The sequence below is a fragment of the Sceloporus occidentalis genome, unplaced genomic scaffold (genome assembly GCF_023333645.1).
Source record: "Sceloporus occidentalis isolate IW3139 unplaced genomic scaffold, rSceOcc1.0.p SCAF_2, whole genome shotgun sequence".
In the NCBI taxonomy this organism is placed as follows: Eukaryota; Metazoa; Chordata; class Lepidosauria; order Squamata; family Phrynosomatidae; genus Sceloporus; species Sceloporus occidentalis.
In genome coordinates, this window is record NW_028316982.1 from 248,114,048 (window position 1) to 248,140,495 (window position 26,448).

The following is a 26,448-nucleotide window of genomic DNA, read 5'->3' on the forward strand; positions in this document are numbered from 1 at the left end:
ATGCTCCCGTTGCAGCTTTGACCACGTCCGTGGTCTACTGCAAAGATGGAGACGATGCCCTTAAAAACCACGAAGACAAAAGAGCCGATTCGGCCTTAAGAAAATCATTTGACGCCTCCTCCACAGCCATCAGGGCTGCATCTACAGTCTCCATTCTCTCCAGGGCCGCTTTTACTTGGGCTAGAGACCTTATCCAAGAGGTACCTAAGGGCAACATTAAATTACGCCAGGGCATCAATAAACTTCTCAAGGTGTTGGCTTTTTCTTCTGATGCTTCTCTTGACATCATGCAACTGAGTGCCAGGGCTCAAGCAGCATCTGTCCCAGTAAGGAGACAGATCTGGCTAAAAAAATTGGACGGTTGATGCCAAGTCCAAACAAAACCTCACCATGGCCCCCTTCAGCGGACAAAAACTATTTGGAGACGCACTCAAACCCGTCCTCATAGAAACCAAAGACAAGAAAAAAGCCTTACCTTCACTACCCAAAAGAGATCAAAAGCGATCCTTTCGCCAGGGACAGGGTTCCTTTCGCTCATACAAAAACAATCAATCTTCCTTTTGTTCCAGAGACCCTAGGTCCAACAAAAATCAGTGGTCTGACCGAAAGCCATATGGCCGACAACAATACCACTCCCGAGGATTCGGAAGGCCTAACAACTCTTCCAACCAACAACAGGGGCCATCTATCTCCAAACAAAACCGTAATTCCCCCAGAGAATGACTGGCCGCCACACCTAGTGGGCGGCAGACTTCTACACTTCGCCCACATTTGGGAAGCCTCAACTGCAGACAAATGGGTTCTCACCACACTGAGACACGGTTATCTGATAGACTTTTACAACCTTCCTCACGACCACTTTGTTCCATCACCGATGTCCCAACGTCACAAAAAACACAAGTTGATGTTACAAGCCATAGACCACCTACTACAAATTGGAGCGATAGAACAAGTTCCATCTTCAGAAATGTACAAAGGTTGCTACTCTATTTTGTTCATAGTGCCAAAAAAGGATGGGTCATGGAGGGCTGTACTGGACCTAAAATGGGTCAACAAATTTGTCAGAAAACGTCGTTTCCGTATGGAAACTCTAAAGACCATCCTAGAGGCCATCAGACCTCACGACTTTCTTTGTTCTCTGGATTTAACTCAAGCCTACCTTCATGTTCCTGTTCACCCTCTCCACCGCCGTTTTCTGAGATTCTCCTACCACCACAACCATTACCAATACAAGGCCCTTCCATTTGGCCTCTCATCAGCTCCTCGGGTCTTTACAAAGATCATGATATCGCTGGTGGCACATTGGAGACTACAGGGAATCCACGTTCATCCTTATTTGAACGACATCTTAATTCGCTCACCATCACTCCAACAAGGCCGTCAGGATGTCCATCTGGTCCTATCCTCATTGACAAGACATGGTTTTCTGGTCAATCGTGGGAAGAGCCACCTAGAGCCTTGCCAACATATTCTCCATCTCGGGGCGATCATCAATACCCTACACGGCAAGGTATACCTCTCACCAGAAAGAATAAACAAACTTCGGGCGAGATTACAAGGCTTAATGATATCAACGATAGACTACACACCCTGGGCCCGATTTCACTCAAGGCCTCTCCAGTGGTTTCTCCTTCCTCATCAAAAACACATATCCTCAAAGATCAACAAACGACTGATACTTCCTCACAGAGTCAGACACTCCCTCCTTTGGTGGACTTCTCCCAATCTCAAAACAGGTCGGCCACTCTGGCCTCCTCAAGAACTACAACTGACGACAGATGCCAGTCTGCGGGGCTGGGGAGCCACACTCAACAACTCCTATACACAGGGAAGATGGTCCGTCCAAGAACAAAGCCACAACATAAATCTCCTAGAACTCAGAGCGGTGCGCCTGGCTCTTCTACAATTCTCATCCCTGGTCAAAGGACAACCAGTGTTGATTCGGACAGACAACATGTCAACAAAAGCCCACATAAATCGACAAGGAGGCACAAGATCAAAGTCTCTAATGAGCGAGACAGAGCTTCTTTTCAAGTGGTCACAAACAAATCTCCTCTCGATAAGATCAGAACACATCAAGGGGACTCTAAATACGAGAGCCGACTGGCTCAGCAGACAGGACATAGACCAGTCAGAGTGGCAGCTACATCCCCAAGTCTTTCACATGGTGACACACAAGCTCGGAACGCCCCTGGTAGATCTCTTCGCATCGCCCATAAACAATCAACTGCCACGCTTCTTCTCTCGGTTCCTAACTCAAGGAGCGGAACAAATGGACGCTCTACATGCCCCATGGCCAGACGGGACTCTATACGCCTTCCCTCCAACGTCCATGATCAACAAGTGCCTAAAAAAGGCAGGAAAAGAAAGAGCGACACTAATTCTAATAGCCCCATACTGGCCAAGAAGACCATGGTTCTCAGAGATCCTGACAATGGCTCAAGAGTCTCTCAAGCTCCCGCTTCGCCCAGACCTTCTATTCCAGGGTCAGTTTCACCATCCAGATCCAGCCTGGCTCAACCTTCACACTTGGAGGTTGAACGCCAAAATATGATAAAAGAAGGGCTCACGTCTAGGGTGATAGACACCATCATCAATGCTAGACGACCTTCCACCAGACGAATATACGAATATTCTTTCAGATCATTTGCCCGTTGGTGTAAGCTAAACAAACTTAACCCACTCAAGGCATCTGTGAGCTCTCTACTTTCTTACCTCCAAGAAGGACTTGATAAAGGTCTTAAGCCCAACACTCTCAAAAGACAGGTCTCTGCCATCACTTCTGCTTTTCCTCAAAAACACGCTAACAAACTGTCCAACAACTACTATGTCAGAAGGTTTCTTCGGGCAGCCACTCTCATCCGACCTCCCACAGTACACAGATACCCTAACTGGGACCTACACAAGGTACTTTCGGCTCTTACCAAAGCTCCGTTTGAACCACTAAAAGTCATAGACTTAAAATTCCTTACCTGGAAGGTTCTGTTCCTCACAGCCATCACCTCGGCCAAGAGAGTCTCAGAACTTGGCGCCCTGTCCATACGCAAAGAGCTCTGCGTGTTCAGAGAAGACTCTGTGTTGCTAAGACTAGATCCAACGTTTATAACCAAGATAAACTCTACATTCCACAGGTCCCAAGATATCATCCTACCTTCTTTTTGCCCTCAACCCAAAAAAGACTTGGAAAAGACCTGGCATACACTGGATGTTCGGAGGGCTCTCCGCACTTATATTAATAGAACTAAAAGGTTCCGTTTGACTGACAGCCTTTTTGTATCATTCCACAAAAATTCCATGGGCAAAAAGGTGTCCGTTTCTACACTTTCTTGATGGATCAGGTCCTGCATATCCATGTGTTATACAGATTCTACAAAGCCTCTTCCTGGAACTGTTTTCGCTCATTCTACACGTAGTGCTTCAACCTCGCAAGCACTCTCCACTAATGCCTCTCTAGAAGAGATCTGCAGGGCAGCTACATGGTCCTCGACATCTACCTTTGTCCGACATTACCGCCTGGACTCCTTCCAGTCATCTGAGGCGGCTTTTGGAAGAAGGGTACTACAGGCTGTAGTGCCTCATTAACTCAATCTTCTTCTACCCACCCTTATTTTTGGGGAGCTATGCCATATCCCATACATCAAGGATGCCTTCTCTCCATCGCTGGAAAAATAAACATTGGCTTACCTGGTGAGATGTTTGTTTTAAGCGATGGAGACGAAGGCATCCTCCCCTCCCTCTGATTGGTCTTGATCTCCTGGCACCCAGTTTTTGAGGTCAACCATTAGTGTTTTTTCTCGTCCCGTTGGACGTTTACAGTTTTTTGATTACTGGGTCTTTTTCAGATGCCCTAAAATTTGGTTCTTAGTTGTTTGAGAGTTCTTATAAACCTTCCTTCTCTAGGCTGTTACATTAACTGAAACTTGCTTTGGGGGTTAGTCCTATCCTGTGGACACGCCTCTAATGTTTTGTCTACTTCCTGCCTGACCTAGAGCGAGCCACAGGGTCTAACCCATACATCAAGGATGCCTTCGTCTCCATCGCTTAAAACAAACATCTCACCAGGTAAGCCAATGTTTATGTCACCATAGGTAAAAAATGAAGGCACACAACAACCAGAACAATAGAACTAAGACTGTCTTTAATGAAAACTTTGGACCAAAGTTGTAGCATAAGACTTGGTCTGCATCCGCATTGCAGAAAGAATCCAGTTTGTAGACCACTTTAGCTGCTCTGACTCAGTGCTAGGGAATCCTGGGAATTGTAGTTTGTCTTGGCACCACAGCTCTCTCTGTGACAGAAAAGTCTCAATGTCTCACAAAACTACAGTTCCCAGGATTCCCTAGGGCATTGAGCCAGGGCAGTTAAGGCAGTTTTAAACTGGATCATTTCTGCAGTATGGTTTTGCTAGGGAATCTTAGGAACTGTGGTTTTGTGAGACATTCAGCCTTCTCTGTCAGAGAGAGAGAGCTCTGGTGCCCCAGCAAACTACACTTCCCAGGATTCCCTAGCACTGAGCCAGGGCAGTTAAAGCGGTCTCAAACTGGATCATTTCTGCAGTGTGGTTTGGGAAACCTCCCTCTCCTTTAACTGCCATGGCTCCACACCTTTGTTTTGATGCCACAACAGATTACACCTCCCAGAAATCCTTGAACCATGGCAGTTAAAGCGGTCTCAAACCGGGTTGTTTGTGTAGTGTGGATACTGAAGGGAATGTGACTGAGGGGTCTCCCTCAACAAATTATTATCTTATAACCCACACAAAGGGTTAGTGGCCCCCTAAACTGTGCTCTTTAAGAGGCTTTTGGACTCCAGCTCCCAGAATCCCTCACTATTGGCCAACGTGGCTGAGGCTTCTGGGAGCTGAAGTCCAAAATCCCCTTAAAGAGCACAGTTGGGGGACCACAAGAGGACAGCCGTTGAGGGGATCCTGGGAGCCAATAGGAGCTGCCCTTGTTTCCCCAGGAGCCAATGGGAGCGGCCGTAACATCTCTGGAGGTGGGGGTGGGGAGCCAGCGCTTCCTATAAGGAGGTTCCCTGGAGGAGAGTTCTCCTTCGGGTCCTGCACCTGGCATCTGGCAAGATGGAGCCTCTGCAGCCACGGGTGGCCATTGTGGGCAGGTAAAGCCCTGGAGGAGGAGGGGGCTTAATGCCACTGGGGCTGGGATAAGCATCCAGGGGGCACCTGATAGCTGCAAAGGAGGACAAGGCTCCTCAAAATGGAGGACATCCCAGGATTATGTATGTATGTATGTATGTTATTCTGGGATGTCCTCTATTTTGAGGTGTTCACTGTGACAAGGCACCTCAAAATGGAGGATATTCCAGGATATTATATATATATTTATATAAAACATCCTGGAATGTCCTCCATTTTGAGGTGCCTTGTCCTCCTTTGCAGTTATTAGGTCCCCCCTGGAATGCTTATCACTGCTTTTCTATATGCATGTATGTATGTATGTATGTAGGGACATTTGCAAAATAAAAGGTTAAAAACACTCCTGTAAGCAGAAATCCATGCTTCTCTGTCATGACCAAGATGGAGGACGTTTTGGGGCAGAAGGTGGAAATGGAGGACTTGTCCTGGAAAAGGAGGATTCCTGGTCATCCCAGAGGAGGGAAACTAAAAATCATAGACTCTGGATGCTAGGCATGTAGAGTATAGTTCTCCTTTTTGTGCCTAAGCCACAACCACACACAATTTGTTGACATTGGCACTGGCTGCTATTGCTGGGAGGTGTGGAGGCAAATGAGTAACTTTCCATGGTGTCGATAGAACCATTTACCTAAACTGTTTTTAATTATTTTGTAAAGTTTAATCTGTATAAATGACCTCTTCAGCATTGGAAGCAGAACACGGCACTAAAAGTAACAGGTTAAAAAAATAAATCAGTCAACATCCGTTCTCATTTAAAAGAAGATACTGGGGAAAAATACTATCATATCTTATTAACTATCTTTTTGGGTATGCTTAATAGATTACAGCACAATTGTATTTTGTCAAGCTGTCTTAATACGTAGATTGCGTATTCCAAAAGCACAATGTAACAGGTGAAAAAACAGGTTAAAGCATCCTTTCCCTTTAAAAAAAACCCATATCTTAATAGGCCATCTGTTTGGAGAAGTTTAATTACAGCACAATTGGTTTTGTCAAGCTATAATACACTGTAGTCATGTGTGTCTTTTGACTTTTTAAGGAATAGCTTGGCTTCATGCATTCAAATAAAGTATAATTGTGTGCGCATTCTATATCTATTTTCTTTTATGTAAGTTGGTTGTGACTACTGATTAAAGTAAGAGTGAATTCATAGCTGCTGCTGTGTAAATGATTGCAGGGATAACATTACTTCAAAAGGTATCTTGCCTAGGCTTCTGTTTTACTAGATAAGTTTTTTAAAGTGCTGTCATGTATTTCTTACTGGATATTTCAGCCTTGATCCAGCAAAGTCTTCCAAGAAAGCGACATGAACATATGGTTCACAACGGCTTCCCACTCTTTTGAGCTTAGAGGTGTGAATTGTTTGGAGCATGTGTCTTTCACATTGTCATGTGATGCTTGACTAAGGGTTAGGGGCTGCACTCAGGTTACGCATCACTCACCAGTGGTATGTGGATGGTAAGGTCAAGCTTTGCCCCTAATGGGAACACCAACTGGGAAAGAGTTTACTTTTCAGCAACCTTTACACTTCAGCTGGCGCAGAACAAAGGTCAATCAGCAGTTGCTTCTGTGCGGGAGTTGTGTTGTTAAACCAGCAAGAATTCTGCACTGGCTTCTGAATTGTTTGTACCATATGTGATTAAGCATATGTAACTGTAAATTCATGGACTTTTTGTCAACTAAGGTCCAAAACACATTGCAGAAATAATACAGTTTGAGACCACTTTAAGTGCCCTGGCTCAATGCTAGAAATGTTGGAAATGTGGTTTTGTGTGACATTTAGCCTTCTCTGCCAGAGAGCTTCGTGCCACAATAAACTGCAGTTCCCAGGATCCTCTAGCACTCAATCAGGGCAGTTAAAGTGGTCTCAAATTGGATTCTTTCTGCAGTGAGTTTTGGACCTGTGTCACTAAAAGTATGCTTTATTTTGAATATACCTTGGAATACAACAGACGTCGTTGTGTATCATTGTGTATAGTTAGTAGCCTGCAACGTGGAATTGCTCCAGCACAATTACTAACCTGAAGTGCACTCTTAAGAGAACAAGTAATAAACAATTAAAAAATTACAACACTTGAGTATACTTTTATTGTAGTGCTGTTCTTTCAAGTTAGCTCCACCTTATGCCAAGGTTTTATTGGCAAGATCAGAGATTTGCCATGCCTTTCTGTATGCCTGAGAGTGTGTGATTCGCCCAAGGAACGTGGGTTTCTGTCAGAGTGCAGGACCAGAATCCTGAACAATCAACCAGTCCGCTTAATTGATAAATCAACAGTACTTTATTGATGGTTCCAGAATCGGAAATTCCCATTCACTCAGCTTCTTAGCTGAGACTGACCCCTCCCAACCAACCCAATGCATAAATCCCCCTTGGCAAACTACTCCTCCCCTAGCAAAAGCCCGCGCTAGCAAAAGCCCTCCCATTCCTTTCTGGTTCCCATCCACCACAACTCCCCCCTCCATAGCTCATCTCCCCAACCTAGAGACTGCATTCCAAACCTCTGAGAACCAGGCCTTCAAGGCCACCCGATAAGCACCACCTGGAGCTAACAGTTACAACCCAGCTTTCCCTCTACAAGCCTAGCTAAGCCTACCCTAGCCCCCATTATCCACAACCACTATATATCTGTTAGAATACACCAGGATTCTAACAGTTTCCATGGTTGGAGGGAAATGAAGCCTCAAAATGCAGTGTTCTTTTTAATGTGTTAGAAAACTGGGGTAGACTCCATCCTGAACAGCTAAGTATAATCTGTCCTCAGGAAAATGAATGATAGCTGCATTGTTGCGCAAGAAAAACCGAAATTTACACAAAAAGTGTGACAGCTTTTCTCCCCAAGGATTAGGAATAAACAAACCAAAGCCAGACTGTTAATTTTGTGAATATAAAATTCCAATCCTTATTAAAATTTAGTAAAGTCAGCATTCACATATGCATTTAAAGTAAAGAATTTGCATGTTTCCAAAGATCAGTGTATGATGATAACTTTGTACACTCTAGATTTAATTTTATGGGAATAATATTTACAATAGACTGCATTGTGAAATTTTTTTCTAAAGCCTAATGCAACTTAAGCATTTTTGAGACATTACAGCATGGCTTCATATAGTCCTAAGTCATGCTCAAGAAAAGCTGATATGTGCTTAACTGGTTGATGTGTTATGACTGCAGGTATCTAAATTCTGCCTGGGTGTTAACATTACTGTACTGATAATGTATCTTGTTTTCCTAGTTCTAGAATGCTTGTGTTTATAATGTTGTACATTTTCCAGCTTACTCAGCAATTTGTGAAATGTACTTCCAGTTTTTGTTCCACAGCTGTCTTCTATCTGCCTGATAATTTTCTTTCAAAATGTTTCTTTCTGAATCTCTTTGTCAGAGGTCCGGGATGTGACACTGCCCACGTGATTTTGCAAAGAGGCCATCAGATAACAAACACTTAATGGTTTCCTGAGGCTACTAGTACTGTACTTGTATACTAGTAGAAGCTGGGATCTGCAAAATCTGCAGGTCTAAAAGAGATTAATCTTCTGTTATTTTACATGATTACGGTGAACGTCTGTTAACAAGTCAGTGTTAACAGAGTAATTTTATTTCCTGGCTGCCCTATGCCATCATGTTCTACACATACACACACATGCATACACCAGTCTTTAAAATGTCTTGCGACACTTTCGAACATCAATTCTTGACTTCTATTTTTTCATACATGTTGGGGCTTCCTGGACCAGGTTGCTTCATTGTACAGTTGGCCCTCCTTATCCACAGATTCTTTATCCACAGATTCAAGAATCCATGGCTTGAAAATGTTCAAAAAAAGTATAAATTCCAAATATCAAATCTTGATTTTCCATTTTATATAAGGGACACGACATTGCTATGCCATTATATTTAATGGGACTTGAGCATCCACAGATTTTGTTATCCACAATGGATCCTGAAACCAAACCCCAGAGAATAACAAGGGCCCACTGTACTGCATAACAGACTGACCATGACATATGGAAATCTAACATGGGCAACTGTAGCCCTATGGAGGTAGAACTCAAAAATATAGCTGTATTAGTCTATAGAATCAGTATTTAGAGAGATCCTGTAGTACCTTTGAGGCTAACTAAAGAAAGAAGTTGGCAGTATGAGCTTTCATAGACTTAAGTTAACATACTCAGATGCATCTGGTGGCCCTTCAGGTGTAGCTGGACATTGGGTAGGCCAGAGTTGCCCACCCTTGGTTTACTTTAGACTGGGATTATCTTGAGATCCTTAAAAAGTAGCCTTTTTGCCTCGGCCCAAAGAAGCACACACTTACTGCATGACAGCTAAGGGCAAAAGTACATATGATGTTAAACTCATTACTTGAACTTGAATAATTATTTTTAAAAAAGTCAATTCAAGTTGTGGAAAGTGCATTCAAGAAAGAGGAAGGGAAACTAACTCTTTCTTTCTGTGGCACAATTCAGACTCCTAGAATCTTGGAACTGCAGCTGTCCAATCTTTATCTGTAAATGGATTTTCCTTCCTTTCTAAAGAAGGATAAAATAAAGAGTGGAGAAATATGGGTGGGTGTGTTTGCTGAAACTGAAAAACTGAGGCAGAGCAATTAAATAGTTAAAGACTTGTATGGAAACACCCCTGATGAAAATCAACACCCACTAGTCAGTGAAGATCTGTTTGGCATGGGAGGCAATCCACTTGGTATCCTCCCCTTTCCACTACAGTATCGTTTAATTGTAATGAACCTGTATTAGGCCTTTTTGCAGTTTTGATTGGGGTCAGTAGAGCATGCTAGTCAGTTTTTAAAAGCTGCAAGGAACTCAGTGTTCCTTTTTCTCTCACGTATAGCTTGCCCTTTGGACTTTTCCTTTCTTTAAATATTAACTTGCGAAATTGGAAAGAGCTGCTTACGTTTGATCAAGTAAAAATCTCTTTCATTCATATTTTCATACATTCCATTCAGAGTTCATCTTTCCTTGTATTGCAAGGATGAATTATATGTATTGTATAGCTGCATACAAGTAGGTACATATAGCTACTTGTTAAGCTACTCAGACACACACACACACACATTATATTGTATATGTATTGCAAGGATGAATTAAGGTTTGCAATTTGCCATAGAGATTTCGAGAGATTGTATGTTAGGACAGGAAATTCAAACAGTTTTTGTGCACTAGCAACATTTGTTGACCTACTTGCCAGGTTGCTGGAACTGGTTGTTGTATAGTTTTTCTGTTTTCTTAAAGAAAGTACACAGTTCTTGTTTCACTTTCTTTTGAAATTAATGGAAATTTTGTGCTTTTGGCTTTTGCTGCTTTGTAGTTGTATATTGTATTATAGCTTATCTTTTAGAAATAGGCTATTTTGTGACAAAAATTGGGAAAATGTATATATCTTTGACTACATCAGTGAATACATTTCACTTTATTTACAGTGTTTGCTAGATAAAAATTTAAGACAATGTAATTTTTTGTACTTTTGAAAGACTTCTAAACAATTTCTCCACTAAAAAAAAAAGTTAATAGCCTGTTTTGTTTCTGATGACACATACTTACATTTAAATTAAGTACAGGCATTTGTACAGACTGTCTGGCTACAGAATGGCATAATGTTGAGCTAATATTCTGTCACATCTGATCTTTGGTCAGTGTTATAATCTACAGTGATAACTACACCCTTCAATAACCATTGACTTGATTTAGATTCATCTTGTCTCTCTTCAGACCTTTTTTCCCAGCCTTCCAGTCATATAAATAAATAAATAAATAAATAAATAAAAAATATTTATATTTTCCCGCCTCTCCTGGGTGGATCGAGGTGGGATTACAACCTTGTATAAAATACAAATACAAGCGCAACAATAAAATACATAAGGAATTAACAATTAAAAACAAGATATCAACTGTGGAATAAAGATATTCCAATCCTATTCAAGGAGGTGGATCTATGTATCTTACACAAAATTGGATGGGTATGCTTGCCGGACCAATGTGGCTGCAAAGCTACTGTGGTCAGAGTAATTTGCAATTCAAGTATATTTTCTTTGAAAAAGAAGGATGGACAGATAGACAAACAGACAGACCAAGAACGCAACTACTCCGTATTTCATAGGATCAAGTCATATATGTAATCCAAAAACATACACAACAAATAAATACCTGCTGAAGGCTTGACTCTTTGATCTAAAGTATTGTTGTGTGTCTTCAAGTCGTCTCTGATTTATGATGACCCTAAAACTACCCTATTACAGAGGCTTCTTGGCAAAATTTGTTCAGTGCAGGTTTGCCTTTGCTTTCCTCTGAGGCCTGAGGGAGTGTGATTTGCCCAGCGTTACCCAATGGGTTTCCATGGCTGAGCAGCGGTTCAAACCCTAGCCTCCAGTCATACATAGTCCAATGCTCTACCACTATACCATGCTGACTCTTGATCTAAAGTCTAAACTTTGGAATATATATAAAAGATCTAAAGTATATTTATATAACATGTTTGTCCTCTAACACCCTATTTTAACTTACCTGACATTGATTAATATGCGCCAGAAGTGTGTAAAAGCCAGTAAGTTTCATCATGCCTGAAATGTCTACCCAGTTTAAGGAATAGCAGCACAGCTGACTTACACAACTGTCAAAAGATGATAAATTTCCCTATGCCTCAAACAAATATCCAGTCCAAGGAAGAACAGTTAGGGTGATTTGAATGCGTTAAGCCATATTGCATTAAAGTTGAATGTACCCTAAATTGACCTGGTAGAAATAATGACTAATTCCTTCACTACAAATATGACTTAGACTTTGCTCATATAATACATGGCTGGAAATTCTGTAAGTGCACTGGAGAATTGGACTCATGCTCTCTTAAAGGATACTAATATATACATCTGAATCTTTGTATATCCGTATTACACTTGGTCATATGAATGATAAACATTGCATGAAGGAGCCAGCCTCCTGTCACCCACAAATGTACAAGATTTCTAACCAGCATGCCCTGTGAATACTAGAATTCAAAAACTTTAGGCAAGAGAATAGTTTTATGGTTCTTTGGGAAAAGCCCATATAACCCAGTGTTTCCACTCTGCTTAATATGTTAACTCTTGATTGGCTCCATCAACTGGAAATTCAATATATGTTTTGAAAGATCTAGAGTAAGAAATGCAAGAACCAAGTGATGATAACTAATCAGAAAAGCCTAGCTATAGCTGTGTTAGTCTGTAAAATCAGACTTAAGTCTATGAAAGCTCATGCTACCAATTTCTTTCTTTTAGTTAGTCTCAAAGGTGCTATAAGGTCACATACAGAAATTATGTAGTTTATATGGCCAAGTGCCTATGTTCAGATTGTTGCCTTTAAATAAAAGTTCAAATAGAAAAGACTGATACTAATTTTTATCACTTGTTCCTTTTGACTACTATTGATACCAGTAATGAATTACAGATACTAACTGTCTTTCCTTTTAATTTTCTCATTAGTGGAATCATCGGATGCAGCTGGGCCATGGTTTTTGCCTCAGGTGGATTCCAGGTCAAACTTTATGATATTGTGCAAGAGCAGGTTACAAAAGCCTTGGAAAAAATTAGGTAAGCCATCTGCCTCCCTTGTAGTATAGAGATGCTATTATAACAATCCATTTATTGTGCAATTGTTTTGTTTACCTTCTAACTGTAAACAAGATGAATAAGGAATGAGTATGGATTCAGATTATCTACTAACAATGGGAGAAATGTTATGGGAGCAAAGACAGAGTGGTAGTATGGAATCTACAAACCCTACTCCCTAATTTTCCCCAGTTTCAGTCATGCCCCATTTAGCCTCCTAAAACAGTAGCTGAGGGGAATGTCATGAAAATTGATGAGGTCTTGGGCTGGTTCCCCTGAATATGAGGACAGATTAAGACTGCCATGTAGGAGGTTCATATGCACTGGTGATCATTGATGAGAAGTGAGTTACACTTTGCAAATGCATATGAAAGCAGTTGTCATGAAGATTGCAATTACTACGTGAACAGCAAAGTTGTTTGAATTTACATTTAGATTTGCTGTGATACAAATTCTGTTATTCGCTTTCAGATTTTAATTCCTAGATACCTGAGTTTTCAGGCCTATCCTTCATACCTGTTTTAGTTTAGCCAAGATTATAATCAGATGCCTTCTGGTATGAATTAACATGGAAGCTAAGAACTACAAGGTAAGGTTTAAATACCCTGACAGCACAAGATCTCATCTGATCTTAGAAACTAGATAGGTTCAGCCATTGTTAGTAGTTGGGTGGGAGCCCGACCACTAGGGAATACTAGATGCTGTAGACTATTTATCAGGGAAGGCGATTGCAAACCATTCCTGTCTTCATTCCTCCTCCTTCATAAGTCCACTTCTCATATGATATTTTCCCTGTACAAGTTGAATAAGTCAGTTGATAAAATGAAACTTTGCCTGATCCCCTTGCCAATTGTGAACCATTCTCTTTCTCCGTATTCTGTTCAAACTGTGGCCTCTTGTCCTAAGTACAGATTTCTCATCAGGACTATCAAATGTAGTGTCACTCCCATGTCTCTTAAGAGTGTTCCATAGCTTTTCATGATCTATGCAGTCAAAGGCTTTGCTATAGACCAGTGATGGAGAACCTTTTAGAGAGTGAGTGCCCCAGTTCAGTTGCGTTCCTGCACCAGGTGTCACCCGGTGCCAGGAGGCAGGACTTCTGGAGGAGGGGCTCCCAGAGGCTGGACTTCCAGGGGGCAGGACTTCCAGGGGCGGGACTTTCCGGCAACAGAATGTTTGACTATACAATCTGCCCCAGTAAAACAAGTTTTATAAAGCAAGGCTCTTCTAGTCAACATTTATTTCTTTGTTTAAAACATTTATAACTCCCTTCTTTAACCAGAAAAGCTCTCAGTACACCTTATCAACCAAAAATGAGGACAGACAGTAGCTGGAATTGGTAGTTCTGTGAGGCACCAGCATTCTTTGGCAGAGAAGGTGGAAGTAAAACTACAAATCCCAAGACTTCATAGGATGGAACTACAGCACTTAAAAGTGGTGTCAAACTGCATAATAATAATAATAATGATAATAATAATAATCATCATCATCTTTATTTCTACCCCGCCTTTCCACAATGTGATCAAGGCGGCTTACAGGTAAGAAGACAATAAAATACAAGTTAAAATATTACATATAAAAATTAAAACATCATCAGAGGAGTAGGGACGGGAAGCAAACAATCAAAATATCAGGGCAAAGATAAGACAATAACTTTAAGGTAGTTGGGGCAAAAGATAACAGGATTACTGAAGTGGGAATGCCAGCCGAAATAAGTGTGTTTTTAAATCTTTTTTAAAAGAAAGTAACGATGCAGAGGAACGAAGCTGTACAGGGAGCTTGTTCCACAAAGTGGGGGCAAAGATAGTAAAGGCCCTCTGTGAGGTCGTTACAAAACGAGACTTAGGGACCTCCAATAGGTTGGCCCCAGATGTTCTGAGTGTGCGAGGCGGACTATATGGGGAGAGGCGGTCCTCCAAGTACCCTGGACCCAAGCCATTTAGGGCTTTATAGGTCAACACCAACACCTTGTATTGGGCTCGGAAGCGAATAGGCAGCCAGTGAAGATCTTTTAAGATAGGTGTTATATGGTCTGCCCTGGATCTGCCAACGACCAATCTGGCTGCCATGTTTTGAACCAATTGTAGCTTCCGAGTGTGGTACAAGGGTTGCCCCATGTAGAGCGCAATGCAGAAGTCCAATTGAGAGGTTACCAAAGCATGTACAACAGTTTCAAGGTCCCCCCGGCCCAGGTAGGGACGCAGCTGGCGTATCAGCCGAAGCTGATAACAAGCACTCCTGACCGTCGCATCCACCTGAGATGTTAGCTGGAGCGACGAATCAAGGAGCACTCCCAGACTGCGCACCGAGTCCTTCAAGGGGAGCGTGACCCCATTCAGGACCGGATGACAAATCTCACCATCCTGAGCAGGGGAACCTATCACCAGTACCTCCGTTTTCCCTGGATTCACACTGAGTTTGTTTTCCCTCATCCAGCCCATTACCGACGCCAGACAGGCATCTAGAGGAGAGATGCCAGCCTTAGTTACTGCATCAGTCGGAGACACAGAGAAGACTATTTGGGTGTCATCAGCGTACTGATAACACCGCGCCCCGTGTCTCCGGATGATCTCACCCAGCGGTTTCATGTAGATGTTAAATAGCATAGGAGACAAAATCGCTCCTTGAGGGACACCAGATGTAAGGGCTCTCTTATCGGAGCGACAGTCTCCCAGCTCCACCATCTGGAATCTACCCGAGAGGTAGGACCGGAACCACTGCAAAGCAGTGCCCCCGATACCCCACTCCCCCAGGCGTTCCAGAAGGATACCATGGTCAATGGTATCGAAAGCCGCTGAGATGTCCAGGAGCACCAACAGGGACACGCTTCCCCTGTCCATGCTCAGACGGAGGTCATCAACTAAGGCGACCATGGCAGTCTCAACTCCATAGCCCGCCCGGAAGCCTTTTAGAGAGTTTCTACAATCTAGTAGATGATTAAAAGGAGCCAGCATATAGTACGATTTGAGCATTGGATGACTTTGGAGACCAGGGTTCCTATCCCAGCTTGGCCATCGAAACCCACTAGGTCACACACTCTCAGCCTCAGAGGATGACAATGGAAATTCTCCTCTGAGGAAGCTTGCCAAGAAAATCCCATGATAAGGTCACCAGACATGATTTGAAGGCACACAACACACGCACTCACCCAAGTCTGGGAGGGGAGGGACTTCCACCCAGAAGGGTTGGGCTTCTGGCCGGAAGGGGCAGGGCTTCTGCCCAGAAGGGCCGCACACCACCCCTCCTTGTCGTGGCTCTGTTTTACGTAGGAGAACCAGGCTGCACCAAGGAGCCAGTCTTGGCCGTGCACGCCTCCCCACTCTGCCTTTCTGTGGTCACCACGTGCCCTCTGACACAGCTTTACATTCCAGAGATGGCACATTTGCACAGGTTCGCCACCATGGCTGTAGACTATAAAACACATGCTGGTTTTCTTTTGGAATTCCTTAGTGTGCTCCATTAGCCATTGTATGTTTGCATTGTGGTCCCTAGTTTCCTCCTCCTTGCACCTCAGTAATTTCTTTCCCCATATATGATTGGAGTTTGTGGCCCAAAACAGACGGGCCAAAAGCACTGCTTTTAGGCTGCATTGGGGGCATGGCATTTAGACATTGCATGCCCTGAATGCAATCAGAAGTCGTGCTGACACCATACCAGCAAGAAGAACTGGGCCAAAAAGGAGTGGGTATAATCCTCTTCTTTTGGTGGCCTGGTTCAGGACTGCAGTTCAGGTCTGGGCCTATGCGATCACTACAGTTCAGGTGTGATCGGGGTCAATGTAGTCCTGGCGCTGTCCTTTTGCCCTGACTGTTTCCAGCCTAAGTTGCAGAATTGAAGCATAATTTTGCTTGTTTGGGAAATTAATGCTATGATCCTGTAGTTGCTGCAGTCTTTTCTGTCTCTTTTTTTTGTGGATGGGGGTGTATATTGAGTATTTCCAGTCTGTTGGCCATCATTTTGTTTTCTGTATTTATTGGCATATTTTAGTTAACACAAGAGTTGATACTGTCTGTGTGGATTACAGCAGTTCAATTGGAATATCATCTGTTCCTGGTGAATCCGCCCCCCCCCCCCCAGTATTTTTATTGCAGCCTCCACTGCACTTTCTAGAATTTGGGGTCCATGTTTTGTATGACTCTTCATTCCATGTGTCATTCATTTTTTCATCTTTTATATATATTTGCAGAGGTTTGGGGAAAACGTTCAGGGATATGGTAGTCTTTAGGGCTTCTGGGAATTTAGTGCTAGGACCTTTGCAATTTGCAGTTTCTTATTTTTGCAAAGATTTACTGAATATGAATCTGACACCAATTCATTTTTTCAGTCTTGCTCTGTGTTAAAGACACTGGCATTGTCTTTCTTCATTCAATACACTGGAGTAAGAAGTTCCATTTGTATTTGTTGATGGCTGCTAACAGGCTTGCTAATCAAGCTGGAACAGTGACATACAGATGGATATGTGTGGATGAGATTTTTAAATTTGAGAATTTACACTTTGCATCATGTCAGAACATGGTACTAAAAATACCCAATACAGTAGAGTGCATCTTACTTGATTAGGTTCCCATAATATAGTGCAGTGATTCCCAAACTTTGTTCCTCCAGGTGTTTTAGACTTCAACTCCCAGAAGCCCCAGCCACCTTGGCTAATAGTCAGGAATTCTGGGAGCTGAAGTCCAAAACATCTGAGGGACCAAAATTTGGACATCACTGATAGTGTATGCAAAAGGAATTCAGGAGAGGTGAAAACCGCTGTCTAAATGTACTATGCTATGGGACTGTTGCATGTGACTAACACCATTAAGTTATAGTAATGTATATAGCTAACAATTCCACTGTTGTTTTTTGTCTTAACTAGCAAACAAATGAAAGAATTAGAAAAGACAGGAATGCTGAAAGGTTCACTGAAAGCTGACCAGCAACTTTCTCTCATTACTGGTTGCACGGATTTAAAAGAAGCAATAGAGGGCACCATTCACATTCAGGTGAGGACATGCATGTTTGTTTTAGGAGTGAGTAGAGAAATTTCCTTTGATTGTATTTCAGTGTACATTGTATATCTGAACATTTGGACCTTTAAATCCATACCTTTATGAAATGTGTGACACAGTTCACAAAATTGTAGACATTTGAAAAAAGTGCATAAACAACAAATACATCTTTTCAATGAAAAATGTCAGCATTTTCAGTAAGAAAAATCATGTGGAAAAATGGGTACATTTGAAAAAGACTGTGTGTATTTTAAAACACATAAAAGATTATGTGTTATTTCAAAATATCCACATGAATACATGAACTTTTTCACACACAGCTGAGAAATGCACAAAATCACAATTTAATTTGGAAATAGAACTGAACAAATTTAACTATGGAAAATAGGAATTCTAAGTGAAATCATACGTGACAGCTTTGCCCATCCCTAGTTTATTGTAAATGCCCAAAGGTACCTGTATAGGCAGTTTTATGGATCAACAACTACTGAGGTTTATTGATGCTGTAAACATGTTTTCCATTATTTATTTATTTAAAGAGGTCTTGCTGTTAATCAAATTGAAAACATTCACTTTTTGTTAACAGTTAGGACAAGCAAACCTCACTCTTAAAATGAAATAATAAATCCTTCCATTCCAGCAATATTGGACCAGCACCTAATAAAACAATGTTGGTCTAGAACACAATAAAACAAAAGGAAGAGGTAAAATCCCATCTAACATTGTACAATTTCTTTGATAGTTTATGAGCCAAAATAATTTATTTAAATCAAGTATGCCATCTTTCTTTATGCCGGCAACACTGTTTGAATTAACAGTTCACTGTTCAACAATCTGTTAAAGGGCATTCTATTTGTGAGGAAGACTTATTAATTAAATAAACTGGATTTCTTAAAGGGTGGGAGGAGTTCTGTTACAGTTGGTCCAGTTCAGTTAACTGGTAATTTCAGATAAATTAACAGAATAGATAGGTTGGTGAAAGTTATGTCACATCCCTAGTTGCAGTAAAGATACTATATGGCTGTAACCCTATATAATTTATTAGGGAAAAAGCCCAGATGAACTCAGTTTCTGTATGTATGTAGTCTGTATTGGTTTTAATAACTTGTAAGGCACCTTGAATCCCAATATGGGTAAAAAGGTGGGATATAAACGAATGATAATAATAACATCAACAATAACAATTAACTTTTGCAAATATTGTCGCTCTTCAAGCTTCCTTATTTATTCCCCTTGTGGTTGGGTGTCATTTTGACTGTTTAAGCAGTGGCATTCACAATTTGACACTCGAAATAAGGGGAAATGATATTAAGAGTGGAATAAACAACAAAAATACCAATAGCATCCTAAAGAATAACAAATATTTTTGTAGGTAGGTGTGAGGCATTGGTTTCAACTGGCACAAAGTAATCTTATGCTGCCTGTAGAGGGAGTCAGTGTGCTGAAGATATAGTACTTTTAAAGCAACTGCCTACAACAAGGTGATTTCTTTGTCTAAGCCTAAGTTTTGAGCACTTCTTCGTCTAGGGTCCCACTCTGGGAGAAAGGCAGCATACAAATGAAATAAACAAATAACTAAATAAAATCCTTCTGTACAGCTCGTGGATTCAGGGAACTGGCTGAGCCTTCAGCTTTTCTGTACACTTTGTGTTGCGCTCCTACAATGGGCAAAGTGCTGGTTTTGATGCTAGCTCTAGATGGCTTGATTCCAGACTGTTTGAAAGACCTATCTCTTTATACAAGACAGCTAGAGTTTTAAGATCTGCAGAGCAGGGTTATCAGTCTTACACATTAGCAGGAATGGTTGCTGAGGACTCAGGAGGGAGACATCTCAATAGTTGCACCCATTCTGTGGAGCTCCTTTCCATGGGAGACCCAATTAGTCCCCTCCCTGCTCGCTTTCTGACAGCAGGCCTTTGAATTTTAATTATGGAGATATAGTGGGTGTGAAGTAGTGTGCCATCTTTTCAGTCTTTTACAGGTAATTATGTCATAATTGTTTTCAATCGTGCTTTTAAAAAATAATATTGCTATTTAATGTTTTTTAAAGCTTAATCTTTTTAAATTATTGTAGGCCGCCTTGAATCGTATCACAGGAAAAAGTCTGGATATAAATTCAATTAATAAAGAAATAAACTTGAGCAAGTATTAAGTCCATCAGATTTGAATAGCTCTTTAAAATTTGTTTGGCTTGTTATTTGCAACATTCTAGGGAATTTAATTTATTTCCTAGCCACAAAATATTATTTGTTCTATTTCATAATATAAATACTCCTCATATTACATAATCTAGATGCAGCTTTCCTTCTTTTAACCTGCTTTTCACTGTGCTTTGCACTGAAAGGTTGATTGGAAAATAAAGTTAACTTTGGGCACATTTTAGCCAAATATAATCACCTTTAGTTTCACTAGATGATCTAAACATATGCTGATAGTTTCACTGATATAAGTAAGAGACATTTAAATGGGTTATTGTTTTAAAGATAGTTGCTCTCAATAGTTAAGGAGTTAGCTACTTGAGGTATAAAAAATCTGTAATATACAGTAGACATTAGAAACCATTTGGTGAGAAATTCAATATAGTTATTGACAACAATACTTGCAAAAAACCCCCCTTAAACTCCTCCATCAGATATAGTTTATGCAGATCATTTTCTACACTGATAGTCATCCAATTGGAAAAGAGCACACCCATATTCTTGCATTGTCATATTTTTGGACTTTGCCTTCTGAAGATTCCTCCACCATGCTGAGTAAAAACCCTGGGTTATTTAGTAGGTAAAGTTTAGCTACTTAATTACAAAAGTGAATTTCCCCTGTGGTCATGGCTCACTTTATTAACATGAGTGAAGTCTGAGAAAACAAATTAGATGACTAAAGTCTAATGGAATAGGAAACGCAACTAATCTCATTATTGTTCGAAATTGTAGTAATTTAAACCCTGTTAAGGTTCATTTTGGTTGTTTTTTTAAAAAAACACGTTTGTGCTTAATATAGATGTCAAAAATCATCTCAAAGATTCATAACTAGGTTGTATGGCTATTGTATTGTGACCTATATTGTCTCCTCTACAAGTTTCATTACATTGAGAGGTATAGGACTGGTTGCTTTGAGGAAGACCTCTTGAAAAAATACACAGCTGTCAGTTCCCTGGGGCCTTCATATTTTTTAAAAATGAAGTATGATATAAAAGTGCTGTTAAATAAATATTTTATATCCTAGATATTATTTGAAACTTGGAAGAGTTCCTTTTTTATTTTGTTTTTGGAGTGCAACGCCTAAAGTGTCTTAGCAGTCTGATTCCTATTGTGGTCCAAAAAGTACTTTTCCAGTTTCTAGGCTGCCTAAGGTGGGATGCTGTTCCATGTCATTAACTAGTGTGTACCTTGCTATTAGCTAATGCTGAAGGTGTAGCTGTGAAGGAAGGAAGCTGTGATTGTTTCATATTTTTTTAAAAATGAAGTGTGATATAAAAGTGCTGTTAAATATTGATGGGACAGGATCCAGGGCAGAAATAAACAGCTTTCTCTTTACCTTTTAAAATACTACCATACATATGGTAGCACAAGCACACCTGTGTATGGGAGTGAGAATGAATGTTTCTGACTGGCCTCTGTTTCACAGGGAATAACTTTTTGTGTACTTCACCCAACTTGAATATACTGACTGCATAAGATTCCTTTCTAAACTGTAGCATTCTTATTTAACTTCTGTAACTGGTATAAATTCTTGGATTTTAAGAAGGCAGTTAACACATTTTCGATCAGATAATGCAGCAACACTTAATTCCTGTTCAGTTGAAGACTATAATGGAATATACAACTGACGTGCACATGCTTGAAAACAGAGTATGTATCCTAGCTATGGCCAATTTTCATTTCAGTGGACCTTTTGGAGCTCTGCAAAACTATACCTGCAATTTCTGAAACAGACCCAATGAAACTAGTTGGCCTGGAGAAGGAATAGCTGTCTTCTCTGAAAGAGGTAATAGGAGGATTCTTTTTCTTCCTCTGCATGTTGCACAATCAGACAACAGTCTATATGAAATCCTGCTAGGAGCTGAAAAGCAGGTGACTCCTTCTCACAACATCCTTAGTTTCCTTAGAATCCATTGTAGTAGCAGTGGCATTATCAAGGACACAGCATTGCATTTCGCACTAGTGTTAGCAAGGTCCTGCTTTTCACTCTGTCTCTATTTCTCTTATAGTCACTGCAGATCTGATGGGTTGGGAAGAAGCTGGGACATTCCTTTATCTATCCTGTGGCATGCCTTCCCTATTAGATGGGTTGTATGAAGAACTACTTGTGTACATCATGGTCTTCTTAACCCCAGTTGTCTAAAATGGATAATCAGAAAGGTCTCAGTTTTCCAGGGCTTGTCTGTCATATTGCAGAAACATATTTTTATGTTAAGAGAGCTGTACTTTGCTTGTGCAAGATGTGTTCTCATACTACATCATATCAAGGGATCTTGTAACTCCTTTCTTGGACGGGCCTAACGCTTCAACAGAAAGTACGGCCCTCATCCTAACCTTCAAAGATATTGTGTCCCAAGGATGGGGGCAATAAACAAGGATTTATTTGCCTATCTTAGCAAGTAGAGGGCATTGCTTAAAGTTTCTTAAAGCTGACCCCATTAAGCCCAATATAGTTTGCAAAAGATCAGTGTGATTGGATATTACTTTTTGTACTACAGTTTCCAGAATTCCCCAGCCATGCTGGCCAGGGGATTCTGGGAATTATAATACAAAAACTAACATTTCCATGCTCTGGGCATAAGAATCCTTGTGAAGTGAAGTGAACTCATGTAATCTGTAGGATAGACTTCCTTTTAGCTGGAACTCATTCAGATTTTTTGGACTACATTTTGCCTAATCCTCAATCTAGCTGGGGATGATGGGAGTTGTATTCAACTATCCAGACTGTTGAATCCAATTCCCATCATTCCCAGCCAGACTGACGATTAGGCAAGATCTATTCCCAAACTGTTTGGGAATGGCCATGCTGGCTGGGAATAATTGGAGTTTCTGTCTTAATATATCTGCGGAGGACTAGTTTGGGAAGTTGGTATTATGAAAACCATGTAGACTAATAGAACAATAACAACATAAACTGAGTTTTGTTTTTATTTATTTTTAAACTGAGTTTGCACACATAAAATTTGCATTTAATATATGTTTTAAGATGTTAATGTGGAATCAAGGCAGAATCAAGTGCAAAATTTTGCTTCTAACTCCCATCAGCCCTTTGGAGATTAACTTCCAAAATCAGTGGAATGGTAGGCAGAAGGTAGAGAGCAGGAGTAAACAAGGTGTACCATGTAGAGGATTTGGAACTCTGCAGAGCAGATTAGCTCCAGACAGTTTTGGAAAATTAACCAAGTCAGATGCTACCAGGAAGACAAATAAACAATCTTCGAAATGACAAACTAATTTAACTTCAGATAAAATTGCTTTCTGAAGTCAAATGAGAGGAAAATAGGATTGCATGTGAGAAAAAGTTGTGCTCAGTATCCAGCTAGCAAAGTAGTGTTGCCCAGTTGACTTCAGTGTGTCACATCATTGGATTTCTCCTCTAAAAATACACTGCATTAATGTTGACATTTTATTGCTGTTGTTTATAATGTTTAAAATTATGCTTTTAAATATCAAGAGCAAGCTATGTTAATAATTTTCCTATCTTTGTAGTGCTTATTCATTTGATTTCTGGAGATAAAGTATATCATTAACCTAAGGTCTAGGCATTAAAAACAGAGGCCTTCCAGAACTGGACAGATAGCCTTTGACTCCTCTAAACTAGCACTTAGGAAGGAAAACTACCTCTTGCAGATCAACAGAAGTTAAGAGCATGGGAAATGGCCACACTTGCATGGCCAGTCTATACTATAGATGCTCACTGTGCTTTGGATGTTTAGACCTACAACCCTCACAATCCTATACTATTGGCCATATTGAATGGATCTGATGAAAGTTGCAGGCAAAATTTCTGGAATGTAAAAGTCTCCTCAAGGAACTCTACAGGATCAATGTTTCATACCATGCCTGTATATGTATGTATGTCTGGCCGTTCTAAATTTCGAATGGGTCAGCTGTCAGTGAGTTCAACTCTTTATCTTACCAAGTTCGATCTTTTCTCTTTTCAAGAAGACATTTTAAATCACTAGTGGAGAAACTTTGGCTTCTGTTAATGATTTTAGGGACAGTGGGAAAATTTCGACCACTGTTACCCCCAGAACATTTCATCATAGTTGGCTAGAGCTAAAAGTTACATGAATCTTAATCCAGACAAGACAGAAATAGCTGTGGTCAGTCGAAGGCAGGTCAGGGATTAGGGATTCAGACTGGGTTGCACGGATTTACACTTTCTCCGAAGATGCAGCCTTGCAGTTTAAGCATACTCCAGGATTAAACTCTGACCCTGGACAGTGGACAGTTAAACTTTGTGTGCCAGCTGTGCCTGGTCCTAGAAATACCAGGACTGGTCCAGATAAGACATGCCTTAGTTGCATATTATTTGGATTACTGTAACACGCTCTACATGAGGCTGCTGTTGAAAAGTGTTTGGAAATTTCCAAAGGGCTGCAGTCAGATTGTTAACTAGGTCTGGCTACGGTGTGCAGACAAGTCCCTTGTTGAAACACCTATGCTCAGCTAGGTTCTGGTTATGGCCTGTAGAGACCTATATGGCTCAGATCCAGGTTGTCTGAAGAACTATATTCTCCCATATATGCCTGTCCATGTTTTGAGATCTTTAATATGGGCTTTTTCTGCCCCATCATCTTTGCAGGTGCATCTGGTAAGAATATTGGAGAGGGCCTTCTAGGTGAAACTCCTTATGGAGGTTGGGTTGGTTACCTCCCTGCTATAGTTTTGAAGGCAGGTGAAGACCTTTTTGTTTCAGCAGGCCTTTGATGGCTGAGTGTACAAGCTGGGGGGGAGGGGAGCTTTCAGAATGTGCTGTACTTTTGTTGTTTAGATTTTAATGGTCTTGCTTTTAATTCCTATTATTTCTATTGTTAGTTCAATTCTGTTTTTTCAATTTTGTGTGGTACAAATTTTATAGTTGTATTTGTTTTATCCTTGTAAGCTGCCTTGAGCCCCAGACTGAAAAAGGTGGGATATAAATAGATACAACAACAACAACAACAAAGCTGATGAGAACCAAAGTTTAACATCTGGAAGGACACATATTCCTCATGCCTGTTTTATACCATAAAACTGTACATGCATATGTAGCAAATGTCTAAAGAGTACATAATGTAAAATTGCTTTGCTAAATATCATATAAAACCTGCTTGAAAAGAATGGATCATTCCCTTTTAGATTAGAACTTTTCTTGGTATATGTTCCTAGCCTGTCAAAGTAATCCACAGCAATTCAGCATTTGTTGAGATCATTGGGATTTTCAGGGACACTCTGTACTCTCACATTTATACAGTAGTTTTTATGAACATAAAACTGAGGACTCTCAACAAAGCGGAACTCATGTTCTTAAAAACCAACAAATTGGCATGTCCTAATCAACCTTTCACAAGGGATGCTGTCACAAAGTTCAGTTAAGTTGAAAGTCAGGTTCCAGTGACCATATTCAGATGTTAGAACTTTTCAAATAAAGAATTACTGTTTTTGTGCAAATGAGAAGTGTGATCTTGACCAAAACAGTAATGAACACAGGAATATACAGTGTCCTTTAAAATTCACTCAGCTGGGTTCTTATTATGGTGAGCTGACTTTCAGTGCCTGTGCCCTATCCATTTCATGTTTGGTCTTTTTCTCAGGATGAATTGAATAGATTCAGAGGCTTTGTAGTTTGGTGGTAAGTGATGAAGCCCCTGATTAATAGCTGGTTTAGAGCTTAATTTTCCCTCTGTTCTTCAGGGAGTCAGTCTCACTAAGAAAATAAATCCATGCTTGACAAGGACAGAAACTTTTATTGCATCAGTCCAACAAATTGAATACAATTGTGCCACTATCAAAGAACCCTTTAGCAAATGGTCTATTCAGAACCTTGCATAATCATTGTAGGTTTGAGTTTCCAAGAGTGTTGAGCTTCACCTCTGTGATTATCATCTGATCTGAAAGAGAGCTTTGGGTTTCAGGTGGAGAATCTCACAATACAACTATTCAGTGCTGTTCTTTTATTAGTTTGAACAAGTATCTACAGAGTTCGCCTTGCCTTGTGACTATGCTAAAGGAAAATACTTAAAGGCAGCCACCTTGCAGACTAAACTGATCCAGGAATTAAGAGCAAAGCATGGTTTTGAACCAGCATTACAGTTGGCTCCACTGTTCCGAAATGGACCTCCTTATCACTGCAGCTATTTTGTGACTTTAGAAACACAGTAAAATTCCATTCTGTATCAGCAAGAATGGAATGGGTCCCCTAACCCATATTTGGAGCATAAAAACATCTTCCACGACTCCAGTGTTTTCTCAAGTTATAAATGGCATACCTTTAAAATCTGAAATTTAAAGCTTTCACTGAAAAATATCTGGGTCTGTATGTGTGTGTGTTTCTGCATTTTGTTTTTCTTCATTAAAAGAATAGGACGTGCAGGTAAAGATATCCTTTATTTTTCAGCTCTATTTTTATCAAGAAAGTGAACAATAATAATAGAGAAGATTAAAGGAAAATATAGCAATACTATGTGTGAGGTTTCACCTTACATCATATCAAGTGAATACCAATTTGCAGATTTGGGTGTAATTTC

The 26,448-nt window shown here is 40.6% G+C and overlaps 1 protein-coding gene across 1 annotated transcript in view; it reads left to right on the plus strand.

The window, feature by feature from the left end:
* The first annotated feature begins 4,941 nt into the window (after window positions 1–4,941).
* The window catches only part of LOC149319951 (lambda-crystallin-like), a 42,694-nt gene continuing 21,187 nt past the window's right edge, over window positions 4,942–26,448 (plus strand). The window contains exons 1-3 of the mRNA XM_089512645.1: window positions 4,942–5,118; window positions 12,622–12,729; window positions 17,606–17,732. Of these exons, the coding sequence (XP_089368771.1) occupies window positions 5,081–5,118; window positions 12,622–12,729; window positions 17,606–17,732 (273 nt within the window). The 5' untranslated portion in view covers window positions 4,942–5,080. The remainder of the gene's footprint in view (window positions 5,119–12,621; window positions 12,730–17,605; window positions 17,733–26,448) is intronic.